At 44.7% G+C, this 14,007-nt stretch overlaps 1 protein-coding gene across 1 annotated transcript; it reads right to left on the bottom strand.

Moving 5' to 3' along the window:
* Window positions 1-1,435: 1,435 nt before the first annotated feature.
* On the bottom strand, window positions 1,436-5,947 carry Procr (protein C receptor). Its single transcript, XM_090352842.1, has 4 exons — window positions 5,668-5,947; window positions 3,119-3,376; window positions 2,136-2,408; window positions 1,436-1,895 (listed from the first exon to the last, which is right to left on the bottom strand). The coding sequence occupies exons 1-4, from the start codon at window positions 5,750-5,752 to the stop codon at window positions 1,780-1,782; spliced, it is 732 nt and encodes a 243-aa protein (XP_090208968.1). The 5' UTR covers window positions 5,753-5,947; the 3' UTR covers window positions 1,436-1,779.
* Between the last annotated feature and the right edge of the window lie 8,060 nt (window positions 5,948-14,007).

The following is a 14,007-nucleotide window of genomic DNA, read 5'->3' as shown; positions in this document are numbered from 1 at the left end:
ATTAAAAAAGAGTGGCCAGAATAGTTTTTTTGTTGTTGTTGTTGATTGTGGGACTTGAACTCTGGGCCTCAGCATTGTCCCTGAGCTCTTTAGCTCAAGGCTACCCCTACCTCTTGAGCCACAGTGCCACTTCCCTTTTTCTGGTGATTAACTGGAGATAAGAGTCTCGCAGACTTTAGTGCCTGGGCTGGTACTGAACCATGATCCTCATAGTTCAGCCTCCTGAGTAGCTAGGATTATAGGCATGAGCCACTGTGCCCAATTCAGAATAGTTGTTTTTTTTTTTTTTTGCCAGTCCTGGGCTTGAGCTCAGGGCCTGAGCACTGTCCTTGGACTTTCTCAAGGCTAGAGCTCTACCACTTGAGCCTCAGCACCACTTCCGGCTTTTTTCTATGTATGTGGTACCAAGGAATCGAACCTGGGTCTTCATGCATGCTAGGCAAGCACTTTAACCACTAGGCCAAACTCCCGGCCCCCCAATTCAGAATAGTTTTTATGAATTAGAAGCATGGTATCTCAGAAGGCAAGGTAAATTAAGGATCTAGGACACAGTTAAACATTGTATGTGTCATGGAGGATGAGAGTTGGACAATTACAGGTTGCAGATTATACAGAAGTCAAATTGTAATAGGTTGAAGAATAAGAGTGAGATGAGGAAGGAGAAGCAAAGGATATAGGGCAGTTCTTCAGAGACTGTAACATAGGAGAAATAATTATGCTTTTTACAGAAATAAGAAATTTAATATATAATTAATCAATTAATGATTCATATCTTCCATATTGTTTAGATTTGGATTTTACACTCCCACACAGTTCTCTGGTTACTTTCTTGGTGTGTATGTGTGCGTGCGTTTGTGTGTGCATGTGTGCTGATCCTGGGACTTGAACTTAGGGCCTCAGGCGCTTGTTTTCTTTTTTTTTTTTTTGCAGGTCAAGGGGCTTGAACTCAGGGCTTGGGCACTGTCTCTGAGTTTATTTTTGCTCAAGGCTAGTCTTTTACCACTTTGAGCCACAGCTCCACTTCCTGTTTTCTAAGGGACGAATAAGAGTCTCATGGGCTTTCCCACCTGGGCTAACTTCAAACTATGATTCTCAGATCTCAGACTCCTGAGTAGCTAGGATTACAGTCATGAGCCATGACACCCCTCTTGCTTCTTTTTTGTTCTTCAGGCTAGTACTTGAGCCATACCACCACTTCTAGCTTTTTTTTCTGGTTATTTGGAGAGAAGAGTGTTCAAATTTTGTCTGCTTAGGCTAGTAACCATGCTTCTCAGATCTCAGCCTCCTGAGCAGCTACGATTACAAGTTGAGTGGCTGGTACTCTCCTCCCCCAACTTATACCATTGTCACTTCTTAACTCAAACACATATGGAAGTACTGAATGATGTTTATTTTGGCTGTGAACAACTTAGCTTTTTTTTAAATTATCATTCTATGCTTTGAATGCTTCAGGTGATTCTGTCTTTGTAAATGCCCCCTACCCCACCATCACCATCTGCTTTCCACAAAGATAGATAAGCATTCAGTTTTCAAGCCATTTCAGCAACAAAATCAAAGTTCTTATGTTCTTAGCAAACCAAGTTTCTTTGTCTACCTAGCATCCTCCTGTCTCATCTCCCAAACTCTTGGTGAACAGATCTGGGAGAAGAAAGGAGCTTTCAATTCAAACCTTTGGTGATACAGTGTCCCGATTGTAGAGTGTTTGGCTTTCTGTGACCTGAGATCCTCCCTTGCCGGCCAATCAATCTAGCCCTTTCTTAAGAAAGGACTGGGGTGTAATTAACAGCGCCGTCCACCTGTGCACAGGAAAATGCCCACAGCCACACCAGCGATGATGAAACAGCCCAGCAGGACACCCAGGACCAGCGAAGTGTAGGAGCGGCCTGTCTGGCTCCCTGAAGAACATACAGAGGAGCCTAAGAATCTCAGCCTAAGCCTAAGAACCCCTATTCCTCCCAAGGAAGTCCACAGTTTTAGTCCCCAAAGGAATGGGGCCAGTTCAAGTTGTGTACCATGTTTCCCAATCCCTAGCCCAGGGCCTCTTGTTACTCAAGATATCCATCCTTCAGCCCCATCCATTTGGCTTGGGACCCTCCCCTTCCCAACAGTCAGGCCTGGCTTGAGTCCCCTCATACCTTTCATCATGGCCACATGCTTCTCCACATACTGCACGCAGGTGTCCTGCAGGAATTCCTGCAGTTCATACCGAGTACGGTTGTAGGCATTGAGCTGCTGGAGGGTGTAGGTGGCCACTTTTGAGGGGGCCTGGGGACTTGCCACCCATAAGGCTGTTTCTGGCTGGAAACTCACAAAGGAACTGCCATTCATGTCCACGTTGAAGAACACATGGGCACTGGAGCCCTCAGCAGGCAGCTCACAGCCCAGGAAGCAGCTGATGGTGAGAGGAACTGTGGAGGTGCAGGGGAGGGGGTGGAGGTCAGGGTCAGGACTATGTGGACAGGGATCCAGGGGCAGGTGGGGTGAGGGGCTGCTCATCTTGGGGACAGGAACAGGGAACTGGGCTGTGCGTGGAGGAAAGGAGACAGTGGGGAGGATCTGGTGTTAGACTGTTGGGGACTGGCAAGGAGGAGCTACGAAAAAGGAGGACTAAGAGAAAAGAAGAGTGGCTATAAAGGGAGGGAGGAAAATCAGGAGCTGGGAAACTCAGAAGAGGGAGTTGGGGGTTGCTGAGTGAGAATGGGCAATGCCATGAAGCAACTGAGAACCACTGGAGGATTGAGAGGAAAGTGCTAGGGGTTGTGTGAGGGGAAGCATGGGGTCTGTGAGGGACAGGAGCTGGAGGACTGTGAGGCAAGAATTGGGGGAGTCTTGGGTGACACTTTGGAGGGTCAGAGAGGGCCTCCCAACAGTGAGTCAAGGCCGTGTGAAGAGAGTCTGATGAAGGGCTCCCTTAGCTAGGATGCCCACTGTTCTCCAGCTCCATCCACCAACCCCAGGGCCCACTCAAAGACCATTCCCACCCAGTGGCTCTTCCATCAGGCCCCGCCCCAGTCCCCTCACAGGCTCCTCTCCCTCTCAACTAAGGTCCTCCCCACCATTTCTGCTGGGGGTGGGCTGCAGGGCAGGGGAGGAAGGAGGGGGTCGCTCCACCACTCACAGGCCACACTGCCCTTCCGTTCTTGGTGCACCAGCTGCACTAAGGTTCGGAACTGGTACAGGTAGAGCTGCAGTCTGCTCTCCGTGCGCCCCCAGCTCTCAGCATCCTCCAAGGGCTGCAGCTGCAGGATGGTGATGTTGGATCCAGGGCCTTCCAGAGTATGTGTCAGATGCCCCCCCAGGGACGCATTGCCCTTGTGCCTCACGTGGTAGGGGTCCGGGAAGTAGGAGATGTGGAGCATGTGGAGGCTTCGAGGACCTGGGTGTGTGGGGGGGAAGGGGTGGGGAACAGAGTTATGGCGTCAGGGGTGTAGGAGGGGGTGGCTGGCAGCGGGAGATAATAATCCCCTGCCCACAGGCCAGCCTCCCACCTTCTTGACCCTGTAAAGTGCCCTCCCACTTTTCCTCCCAGGCCATGCTCACAGTAACCCCGCCAGGAAAGGACAGGGATTATTATCTTCATTTTACAGATGCGGAAACTGAGACCTGCAGCTGGAGGAAACACTGTGTCTCCTATCTCTCCCTGTCCTCATTTCTAGCTGGTCCCACCTGCAGTATGAACCCAGCTCCTGTTCCCTCCCTCTTCTGCCACTGCACCAGTTCTGGTCCTGAGATACTAAGGTCCTACCTTCTCCATAGTCTTCACTGTTCGATTCAGCCTCCTGGGCCCTCTACCAGACTCAAGGCTAAGATCTAGTTCTTCCCAGAGTCCTTCAATGACATGCCCCAACTACACCTAATCAAAAATAATAATAGCTAATATCTATTAAGTGCTTATTATGACCTAGGTCCTGTACACTGCACACATCATTAGTTTAGTTGTGCCTTTTCCCCCATGGCTTAATGTAGTAGCTACTATTATTAACCGCAGTGTATTTGGAAGCAGAGACTAAGACCACATGGCAGAGCCAGGGTTTGAGTGCAGGTAGCCCAAATCCAGTACACATAGCCAGGCTGTGGTTGCCTCCCATAGGTTACCAGTCCTCAGGACCTAGCCTGTTGCAAGTGGCCTGGGCCCTGCAACATTTTCTGCTTAAAAATATCACAGCAGTGGGGATTCCTTCTGCTGACTTTTGGCTAACATGTGAATCATGAGTAAGGATTGTACTGCCTCCTTTGTTCTGCCTTGCAAGTTTCTATTCAGGCTTCAAGACCCCAGCTCCAGGTGGGTGCTGGTAATCCTAGCTGCTCAAGAGGCTGAGATCTGAGGATCACAGTTCAAAGCCAGCCTGGGAAAGAAAGTCCATGATACATTTATTGCCAATTAACCACCAAAAAGCCTTGAGCAAAAAAAAAAAAAATCTTAGGGACAGTTCCTGGCCCCTGAATTCAAGCCCCAGGACAGGCACCTCTCCCTCCAAAAAAAAAGAAAAAAGAAAAAAGAAAAAAAGGCTCCAACTCCATTGTCCTCTCACTCGAGATTTTTCCTGATGTCTCTCCTATTCCCTTGCCCACTTGGGGATATTTTAGTGATCCCAGACCACTCTATATTAGCATATACATCATAGGATTCTGTTTCTGTAAATACATACAGCCTACACTGAACTCCTCTAGGTTACAAAATCAAGTCTGGTTTTCTATTCTTTCCACACCCAGAAAAGTGCTGGTGCCCAGAGAATGTCTGCATGAGTATGGGCTTGTAAGTGTGTGTGTGTGTGTGTGTGTGTGTGTGTGTGTGTGTGTGTTGCCCGTGTTTGCATCTGGGAAGTCTCCCACTGTATCTGAAGGAGTGAATCAGTATGTCAGTGTGAATAACTTCAGACATTGTCCTTAACTGCTACATGAACCTAGGTTCTACCTCTGTTAAAAAAAAAATGGGTAGAATTTTACACGCCTTTTGGGGTACTATAGTGCTAACTGATTTAATAGAGTATTAAATGAACATAGTAAGCACTTATTTAATATTGGGGATGATTGCTCCCTTTCTAAGGGGGAGGCTGAAACTAGAGTAACAACAGGAAAGAGGAGACCTTGTACAATGATAATGTAGCCAATAATGCCTCCTTAAGTGCAGCCTGATCACCAGTGGGCCGTGCTATTGGCCACTGACTCTCTTTCCCCGAATATCCACTCACCCCCAAAGTCCCCTATCTTCCCTATCTTCCCTCCTGCAGCACCTGTCTCAGTCATAGTCTTTTAGGGGATTCTCCTAGTGTCATGCCATTTCCTTGGTCTCTCTTCTCATCTTTGAGTCTCTTCTGATCTTCCATACACTGCCTTTTATTCTCATCACCACCAGTTCTCCTTCTCCCTCCTCACCTTATCTGGCACCCTCTCTCTGATTTTCTCACTCTCTCGACTAGTCCTTTTCTCATTTTTGCAGTCCTCCTCTTCCCCACAGCATTGCTCCTCTCCTCCTTTCCTGACAGTTAACTAGACTTCCTTGTGTTAGTTTTCGAACACAAACCAGTGTTTGTGTTATAGAGAGATCCAGCCAGCTGCAGGCACAGATGCTGTGGGATTAGCTCCCCTCTGGTCCTGACCAAGTACCCAGATAAACTTGAAAGTCTCCAGAATGAACCCTGGGCAGGGGACTTGTGTCAAACTCACCATCTGAGTCTTCCTGGCTACAAAGGGCCCAGTCAGGCAGCAGCAGCAACAATGCCGGCAGCAAATGAAATAATGTTGTCACCATCCTGGGGCTGAAGATTTTGATCCCACCTGGGTTCCTGGCTGCCGCAGGCTAAGAAATGAGGCTGTCCAAGACCGGGGAGGGTGAGGCTGTCCAAGACGGGTGAGGGCTGAGCCTAAGAGGATGGAAAGAGGTCAAGGAATGGGAGGAGGAAGAGGGTGTCAGGCTTTTAAAGTATTATTTTTATGTGTCTCATTTCCTACTAGGGGGCCGGCCTCCCTCAGCCCCGCCCAGAATTGCACTCTCCTGCCCAGACCTGCCTTTTTTCCCTTTTCCCTAGGCTGTTACTGAGGAACTGGGAACGGAAAGGGGGGAGGATGGCTTGGGGAGAATTCCCTGTGGTGGCTGAGTCAGGGGGTGGTGCTTCTACTTTCAATTTAGAATGGACATGAGAGTGTGGAGATGTGCAGGTGACTGATGAGGAAACTGAGGCCCCAAGAGATGTAGGGACATGCCCCATCCTGGTGACGGATCCAGGATTAGAATTTAGTGTTCCAGTACAATTGACTACATTTTTGTCAGAATTTTAAATGCATAGCAGTTACACAATCGGGAGAAACAGTCATCAAATGAATGAGTGGAAAGGAATCATTGTGTGTAATAGAAGAAAATTATGAACAATTTACATAAGCCTTAGTAAATGTAAAGCAATATTTCTCAAACTGAAATCATAATTTATTAGTGGGCAATGAAAAAAATGTAACAGGTCACGATTAGCATGCTTTTAAGAAATGAACGAGAACAAGACTTTTCCATAGTATCATCTTCAGTAAGCATTCTTGTGTATGGGTGTGTGTGTGTGTGTGTGTGTGTGTGTGTGTTTATGTTAAATTTTGTATTGCAGTGTGAAATGTAATTCCTATCCTAGGAAGCAAGTAGAGAAATTTGAAAGTCACTTTTCCAAAACTATGATAATCCACACTGTGGACTACTATGTAGTAGTTAAAAAAAATTGTCTTGCCTGCCACCAATGGCTCATGCCTATAATCCCAGCTACTCAGAAGGCTGAGATCTGAGTTATGTGGTTCAAAGCCAGTCCAGACTGAAAAATTTCTGAGACACTTATCTCAATTAACCAGCAAAACAAAGTGCAGGTATGGCTCAGGTAGTAGAACACCAGCCTTGAGAGATAAAGCTAAGCAAGGGCATGAGGCCCTAAGTTCCAGCCCCAATAATAGTACTAAAGGAAAAAAAAATTCCCTTGCCCAACCTCTGCTTCATTTCCCTCATATTACATAGCACTGCCTGAAGTTATATGACTTATTTACAGGTCCCATATTTGAATATCCCACCAGAATGTAAGCACCTTGAGGACAAAGGCTGACCATCCCTCTTCTTCCATTTTGTGCCGAGGATGGTATGGAGCATGTAACAAGTATCTGAATAAGTGACTGCATAGATATGAAATACATATCTATTCCACAAGTAAGTTGTAGAACTCAATGTTCGTGTGTGTGTGTGTGTGTGTGTGTGTGTGTGTGTGTGTGTGTGTGCCAGTCCTAGGACTTGAACTCAGGACCTGGGCACTGTCCCTAAGCTTCTTTGGCTCAAGGCTAGCATGTTCTACCTCTTAAGCCACTGTGCCACCAGCTGGAAGTATTGCTGAGGCTCAAGTGGTAGAGCTCTAGCCTTGAAAAAGTCCAAGGACAGTGCTCAGGCCTTGAACTCAAGCCCAGGACTGGCAAAAAACAAAACAAAACAAAAACCCTAAAATACAACAAAAACCTTCCATTTAAGATTTCTCTCTCTCTCTACATATATAGAGAGAGAAAGAGATATAGATATAGATATAGATCACAATTCACCTACCCATTCTCTGTTTTTTAGATGGTAAAGGCTTTTTCTTGATGTTGTTTTTTACTCTATTATAAATAGTGCCTTGTTGGGGGCCGAGTAACACCATGTCTGATAACTTTCTGCTGAGGCCTATAGTAGGGATAAAACACGTGGACCCCTTTGTCCTGTCCATCTTGTATACTGATAGGCTCCCTCACCCAATATAAGGAGGAGGGATTTGGGGACTAAAGAGGGAGATCTTCCTGCCTTGATGAAGCTGCGTGGCGTCTCTGTTTGTGCTCCGGGGTAAGAAGGCCGAGTGTGGGAGGACAGTGGGCCCCTTCCTCTCGAGGCTTGGCCTGGTTGAGGTGTGTTTTTCCCTATCCCCCCTACTAATAGAGAGGGACCAGGGACGAAGGACCCCGACAGTGCCTGAGTGAATATTATTTTGTTTTGGCCTTTGGAGAGAGAAGCTTATTATGTAACTCAAACTCAATTATTATGCAGCCCAGGCTGGCCTTGAACTCTTGACCCTTCTGCCTCAGCCACCTGAGTACTGAGGTTAAAGGCATGATATCCTAGGCCAGGTAGGGCTGCATGAACATCCTTCTCTATAATTCCTTGTGCACTTGTGGAGTGTTTATAGGGGTCCTTGGGTGTACACTTGCTGAGTCATAGGGTATATGATCTTTAATTTTAGTAGATATTGCCAAACTGCTTTACAAAGAAGTGCCAATTTACATTCCCAGAAATTCACATCTTTGCCAACCCATCGCACGCCCAGATGGGTAGGTGTAAAATGGCACTTCATTCTAGTTTGATTTGGCATTTTTTTCTGATCCCTAATGGGCTTGTGCATCTTTTTGCTTTCCCTCCCCCCTCCTCCTTTGAAGGGTTGAAGTATGTTTGGGGATGGAAGGAAATGAAGTACTTGGATTCAATTTGAAATCAGTATTTTATTTATTTTGTGGGTCATGGGGTTTGAACTTTGGGCTTGGGCACTGTCCCTGAGCTCTTTTGCTCAAGGCTACTACTCTACCCCTTGAGCCATGGCCCCACTTCCTGTTTTCTAGTGGTTAATTGGAGATAAGAGTCTCACGTTCTTTAGTGCCCCGGATGGCTTTGAGCCACAATCTTCAGATCTCAGCTTCCTGAGTAGCTAGGATTACTGGCGTGAGCCATGGGCCTGGCTACAAATTATACTTTAGTAAAACTAGATCTAAGAGGGTCATGACCATGGCCTAGTGGCTAGCAATAATCAGTTTTATTGGTAAAATTTATTGTGGTCAGTAAGTGTTCAGATGGTTCCATAAATGGTCACATCATTTATTCATATATCAGTACCAGTAGAGAGATTTCATCAGCATCATCATTTTATGAATACACTTAAACTCACAGTGCTTAAGCGACTTAACCTAAGGACACATAGAAAAAGTTACAATTTGGCCTTTTGTCTATATGATGCCAAAGTTTATGAGCTTAAACTTCACTTATTATTATTGTTATTTGCCAGTCCTGAGGCTTCAACTCAGAGCTGGGTACTGTCCCTGAGCTTCTTTTGAGCCACAACACCACTTCCACCTTTTTCTGTTTATGTGGTACTGAGGAGTCAAACCCAGGGCTTCGTGTATGCTAGGCAAGCACTCTACCACTAAGCCACATTCTCAGCCTTCACATAGTATTTTAACGTGTGTGTGTGTGTGTGTGCATGCTACATGTGTGTACATGTCTGAAGATTTCACTCCCAGTTGTTGCTGTGAGTAATAGAGCCATACTTCTACTTCCAGCTTTTGGCTGATTAGTTGGAGCTAAGAGAGTCTCTCAGATTTGTTTTGCCCAGGCTGGTTTTGAACTTCAATCTTCAGATCTAAGTTTCTTGAGTAGCTAGGATACCTTTTTTTTATATAATACTACTGGCATTTGAACTCAGGGCTTTGTTAGGCAAACGCTCTTCCACTTGAGCCACACCTTCAATGCATCACCAATAGGTACAGCTGATGTATTTAAACGTTTAATGTAGACAAGACATTGTAAAATATGCTAGAGCCTGCCCTCCCTTCCACTAGGGTGGACCAACTTCATTATTTCTCCCTTACAGATAGGAAAACTAAACTCAGGGAAGTTAAGTAACCTGTCCAATATCCCTGAGTTTGAGAACAGAGCAGAGCTTTGAACTCAAAGAGGAGGGGTTATGGAGGGTGGGTACAGGGAGAGTGGAAAGAATACTGAATGTAGGAAGCTGGTGAGTGGGAACAGTTAAGAGGTTGTAAACTCATTGTACACCCAGGGCTGAGTGGGAACTAGAAGAAAAATGCTGCTGTTGGAGCTGAGGGACAGAAGAATCACAGAACGCAGCCAGTAGGCAGGATTTGATTGAGACCTGAAGAATAGGAGTCCTACTGAGCAAAGGGAAATGGAGAAGCAAGCCGTGGTGTTTCCCACTTCAGCCAGCACATGCTGGGGAAAGATAAGGGAAACAGGAAGCCGAGCTGGGGCCAGTGCTGGTACAGCCCCAGTGGGTAAGTGCCAGGGATTGGCATTGTGCCTGCTGAACTTCAGAAGACCCCCATCCCTTTCCCGTTAGCTTCTGAAGACAGTCCTGGCCCAACTCAGGTAACAGGGCATGACCCCTGCACAGTGTGACCTCCTTAAGACTTGAAATAAAAACAATACAGGTCCCATAGTGTATGATATCTAGAGCCTGTATTAAGGAAGGAGATACGTGGTCTTGATTTGTATTAATGACTTAGACAAACACCCACAGGTCCCATTTTATGGATGAAGAAACTTGTGGAACAGAAATAAAGATACCCACTCTGCTGGTAAAAGGCAGAGCTGAGACTCAAAACCAGGGCAGTAGGCATCCAAAAACATTCTTTCTTCATTATTACTGAATCCTATTGATCCCAAATGCCTGGAACAAAGTACACATAAAATAAGAGGAGGAGATAAGTAGAAGGGAACATGGCTTTAGAAGCAACAAACTGAACCACACCTGCCCTAGAAAGAATGAAGAGTAGATAAGGAGTGTGAATTCCTGAAGGGAAAGCAAAGGACTAGATACAAGTTTTCAATCATGATTTTTGTTCCCTTTGTAGGCTTATTCCTGTGCCCCAAACACATCTTAATTTAGGGAACATGAAAAGATCAGAGTGATTCCAGCTCTGGTCTGTCTGGTATTCTTGGCATGGCTCCTGTCTTTCTCTCTTGTCTTATCTTTCCCTGCCTTTCTCTCAGCCAAATCCACTCCTCCTAGTTTCCTGAACAGAGAAACCAGAACACACAAATGTTATCTTTACACACTTTAGATAACTAAAAGTTTCTAGCTTTTATAATTCTCTCTCTCTCTCTCTCTCTCTCTCTTTCTCTCTCTGGTGCTTGTGTGTGTGTGTGTGTGTGTGTGTGTGTGTGTGTGTGTGTGTGTGTATAAGTAAAGGTACTGGGGCTTGAACTCAGGGCCTACAGAGGAAAAGATAAGAAAAATCGGTGAATATGCCAGAGAACAATACAATTATAGCTATTTGAATTTTCTTCAGCAGTAGGTGAGACAGGAAAATATCAAAAGTACTACTTTACAGAATTTTACAATATCTAGGCTGTCATCAATTCTAGAAATAAATTAACATTTCTTTTTAGAGACAAATGACTTAAAAAATATATAGGGTATTTTTCTGTTAGGTCAGGCTAGCCTTGAACTCATGATCCTTCTCCCTCTTCCTTCTGAATGGGATTAGAGGAGTGTGTCACCAAATCTAGCTTCAGATGACTATTAAATGGAGTTGCTAATCAATGCTTTATCATATCAAAATGTCACATAATCCTGTTTCCCTAAACACTACAAAGTTAAAGTCAGTAGACATTGGCAATTGGGATTACAAGGCGTTCAATACATTTTTGTGGGAAACATTTTCATTTTGTTAGAATCTTTCCCTCCCTCTATTTTCCTGTTGTTATGACCCTAGAATAGCATTAGAATTTGGGGTGATATGACTGGTGGGCTGAGGGGTACACTGTAAGACATGAGTCCTCTTCCTTCCTTAATGTGACCTAGGGCTCATTCCATATCACCTAAAAGAAATAAAATCAAAAGAAAAAGCATTAAAAATTAGTTTAAGAAATACTGTAGTAAAATACATACAACACAATGTATAATGTTTGGGGGGGGGATGAGAATACAGTAGTGAGGTTTGAACTCAGGGTATAGGCTTTGTCTCTTAGTTTTCTGCGCAAGGCTGGAGCTCTATATTACTTGAGCCACAACTCTGCCTGGCTTTTTTTTTTGCCAGTCCTGGGACTTGAACTCAGGGCCTAAGCACTGTCCTTGGGCTATCTCAAGGCTAGAGCTCTACCACTTGAGCCACGGACCACTTCTGGATTTTTCTGTGTTATGTGGTACCTGAACTCTAGTCGTTGTCATCGTCATCGTCGTTGTTGTAGTTCATGACAGGCCAATACTCTACCCCTAGGCCAAACTTCTGGCCTCACGCCTGGCTTTTTGGTGGTTAATTGGAGATAGAAGTCTCACAAATTTTCTGCCTAGGCTGTAAATCCTCAGAATTACAGGTGTGAGCTACTGTTGCCCAGCCATTTTAACCATTTTTAAGTACACAGTTCAATGGCAGATAAAGGGCCATGTCTGAGTTCACATGGAACATAAAAATTATAAAAACATGGTCTGGGGCTCTGACCAGGGAGTCATTGATCAAATATTTGGACTTGCTAGGCACAAGGGAAAATCAAGAATTTCTACAAGGCAACAGATGGAGAATTTCTCAAGAATAAACTAGTTATTTCTGGGCAGTCCAAAAATATGTAGTATACAGGCTTGGCTTTGAGGAGTTGAGACAAACGACTGGAAGTGACCCAGATGCTAGGAAAGGGATTCCCAGAGACTCTCTAATATCAGTTAAGCATATTGGGTCAAAGGGGATTTAACACTCAACCTCAGGGAGTTGAATGTTTGCCTCTGACTTTACAGCAAAACAGAAGGGAATGTTGATCTTGGAATCACATCAAACTGAAGCTATTGGGGACTATAGAAGTGGACCAGATTGTCATTTTTTTTGTGTGTGTGTACCAGTCCTGGGACTTGATCTCAGGGCATGAACACTGTCCTTGGGTTTTCTCAAGGCTAGAGCTCTACCACTTGAGCCACAGCATCACTTCCAACTTTTTCTGTGTATGTGGTACCAAGGAATGGAAGCAGGGTCTTCATGTATGCTAGGCAAGCACTCTACCACTAGGCCCCAAGATTGCCATTTTTAATTTTTCTATTGGCCTTTTATTAATATTTTGCCACTCTTTAATTTGAAGAGGTTAACTGGTCCAAATTTTGGCTCTACTGGAGTCAGACGTGTGGCCTAGTGATAGAGTGCTTGCCTAGCATGCATGAATTCCTGGGTTCAATTCTTTGGTACCACATACACAGGAAAAGCCAGAAGTGTTGCTGTGACTCAATTGGTAGAATGTCAACCTTGAGAAAGCCCAAGGATAGTGTCCAGGCCCTGAGTTCAAGCCCCCGGACTGGTAAAAATACAAACACATTTTGGCTCTACTACATATTTGTTATGAGATATTGATTATACTAATAACCTTTTAAACTCTTCCACTTTTAAAACCTATATTTTAGTTTTTAAACTCTGTAAACTGGTGATAATACTCATTCAGACAGTCGTGTTAAGGGTTAGTGCTATAATGCGCATAAACTATTAAAAACAGTGCCTGGAAAATGTTAATTGCTAAATAAATGATGGTATTACCAATACATTTGACTATTCCTTCTTCTCCTCCTCCTCGTATCCCTTTTTTTTTTTTTTTTTTGCCAATTCTGGGCTTGAGCTCATGGCCTGAGCATTGTCCTTGGGTTTTTCTCAAGGCTAGAGCTCTACCACTTGAGCCTCAGCACCACTTCTGGCTTTTTTTTTTCTATGTATGTGGTACCAAGGAATCGAACCCGGATCTTTATGCATGAGAGGCAAGCACTCTACCACTAGGACAAACTCCCCTAGTCCTTCCCTTTCCAGTTCTATTTGAAATGTTATCCTATAGTTTATTCAACTTTATGAGAATTTGGGGGGAATGCTAATGTTGAATTTTATTTTCTCAGAGATTGGACTCTATATAGTTCTGTTAATATTTTCCTATGCTAAAAAGTGGCCTCACTCTTGATTTGCAGCTATGAAAACAGAGTCCCTAACAGGGAAAGTGACTTGCCCAAGATGACATAAAGATAGTGGCTAAACCAATAATAGAACCATGGGCTACTACAGTCCAAGGCTTGATCCACTCAACACAGAGTCCAAGGACATTGATCTTAGTTAGTGTTAGGATCCAAATGCCCGCTAATTCTATTCATCCATAGAAGACTTGACCACTCTTCTATTCCAAGTATTCTCCCCCACCCCCCAAAAATCTTACTGTTGGGCCAGGAGTTTGGCCTAGTGGTAGAGTGGTAGATAGCATGCACAAAGACCCAGGTTCAA

This window comes from Megascapheus bottae, chromosome 18 (assembly GCF_031878675.1).
Source record: "Megascapheus bottae isolate mThoBot1 chromosome 18, mThoBot2.hap1, whole genome shotgun sequence".
In the NCBI taxonomy this organism is placed as follows: Eukaryota; Metazoa; Chordata; class Mammalia; order Rodentia; family Geomyidae; genus Megascapheus; species Megascapheus bottae.
The sequence above is the reverse complement of the archived record's forward strand: the minus strand, read 5'-3'. Positions and strand labels throughout refer to the sequence as shown.

Excerpts from the sequence above, each read along its gene's own strand:
- Procr (XM_090352842.1), bottom strand. The coding sequence starts at position 5,752 with ATGGTGACAACATTATTTCATTTGCTGCCGGCATTGTTGCTGCTGCTG. Across the intron at positions 3,377-5,667 it reads TAGCCAGGAAGACTCAGATG|GTCCTCGAAGCCTCCACATG; the intron begins GTGAGTTTGACA and ends CCACACACCCAG. Across the intron at positions 2,409-3,118 it reads ACGGAAGGGCAGTGTGGCCT|TTCCTCTCACCATCAGCTGC; the intron begins GTGAGTGGTGGA and ends GCACCTCCACAG.